We start from the raw sequence: 1,518 nt of genomic DNA on the forward strand, positions 1-1,518 counted from the left end.
TCTTCCATATTTTCTTGTTATTACCTCTGCTCTCAATCATCTGCTTGCTCTGATATTCCGTTTTAATGCTATGTAAGATGTTATCACATTGATTTCTATAGCTAGCATATTTTTCTTTAAAATTATATCATTGGGCGAAGCCCTAGCCAGTATGTGCAGCCTGTCTCTATGTTTAATACATTTTATAAGCCCTGAGTGATCCAGGGCTTCAGATTAAATTTAGAACGACTGATTTTGACTCTTTTGGTGTGATTCTGTATTGCGGTAGATATAATAGTATTGAAAGTTGTTGGCAGCCTCGTTTAGATTACTACTATTTGTTATTTTGGACCAGTCTATCCCACTAAGCTCGATAGCAACTTTAGTATAGTCCGTTTTAATTATACATCGGTCCATGTTTGATCTAGGATTTTGATTTCCAAGACCGACCATAGCAATATCATGGTCCGACACTGAACATTTGCATACCACGCCAACGGGTACTGACGATGACTTGACAAAGATATGATCCAGGCAAGCACCCAACCGGGTAGGCTTTGTAATGACAGGTATTAGTCCGTGAGCCGACATTATGCATAGGTAGTCAGAAAGGTAAGTGCTACTACGGTTGTTCATCAAATCAAGGTTAATGTCACCAGCCACAATAATTTGCCTCGAACCGATTTGACTTAGGGTTGTGTCCAGGGAATGGAGAAAGTTGTCAAGATTAGTTACAGACGGTGAACGGTAGATACATAAGATCGTCAGCTCGTTGGCAATGTTGATCGAGAGACAGTTAGCATCAACGAAAGATGGTTCGACTGCTGAGGCCGAATAAGACTGTTTAATGTAAGCTACAATGCCACTGCTCTTATTAAAATATTTCATTGTTTGAAAAGAGTCATAACCCGGCAGTCCGTCAATCACGGAGCCATCAGCCAGCCAACATTCTGTTAAAATAATGACGTCAAAATCGGTATTTGTGCGTGCAAGAGACACTACAAAAGAGTCAAAGTTCCGTTGCTGACTTCTGATATTAAGTGTAAGTAATTTGAAACGAGAACTTGACGTGAGAATGTCCTTACATAGCTCCAAATCGTCTATCGCATGGCATTCCGCGGACAAACTGTTATCCAGTTCATCACTTATATCACGGGACGCCATTTGAGAAAGTATAAAATAAACTCGAATAATATATGACACTAGATCTCTCCGAAGAAATCCACGGATAGCTGTAGGTATGTAAGGTGTGTTTATATTTCATATGTAGGTAGTACAGGTAGGTACTAAATGTTTGTGTATGTATGTGTGTGCATGTGTGTGACATGTTTCGTAGTGGCGCAGGTAGAAAGTCACCGGCGTATAAGGGTAAATTACAGTATAACAAAATAAACATGAGACAATTATTACAGTTATTACAGCAAGGGCAAGGATGGCAGGCAATGACGACATTTAAAGTAGTGGATGTGCAGCGGTAGGTATAACTAAGCGTTGTCGGTGTTAGGGGCGACAGGTGACTGCCCGGGAGCTCCGAAGCCA

General features: G+C 40.6%; 1 protein-coding gene across 1 annotated transcript; it reads right to left on the minus strand.

The window, feature by feature from the left end:
- Positions 1–307: 307 nt before the first annotated feature.
- On the minus strand, positions 308–1,518 carry LOC141437841 (uncharacterized; the record flags this gene model as incomplete). Its single annotated transcript, XM_074101372.1, is given in 1 exon segment — positions 308–1,518. A coding segment is annotated over 1 exon segment (55 nt), but the record flags the coding sequence as incomplete, so codon positions are not given.

Source organism: Choristoneura fumiferana, chromosome 18 (assembly GCF_025370935.1).
Source record: "Choristoneura fumiferana chromosome 18, NRCan_CFum_1, whole genome shotgun sequence".
In the NCBI taxonomy this organism is placed as follows: domain Eukaryota; kingdom Metazoa; phylum Arthropoda; class Insecta; order Lepidoptera; family Tortricidae; genus Choristoneura; species Choristoneura fumiferana.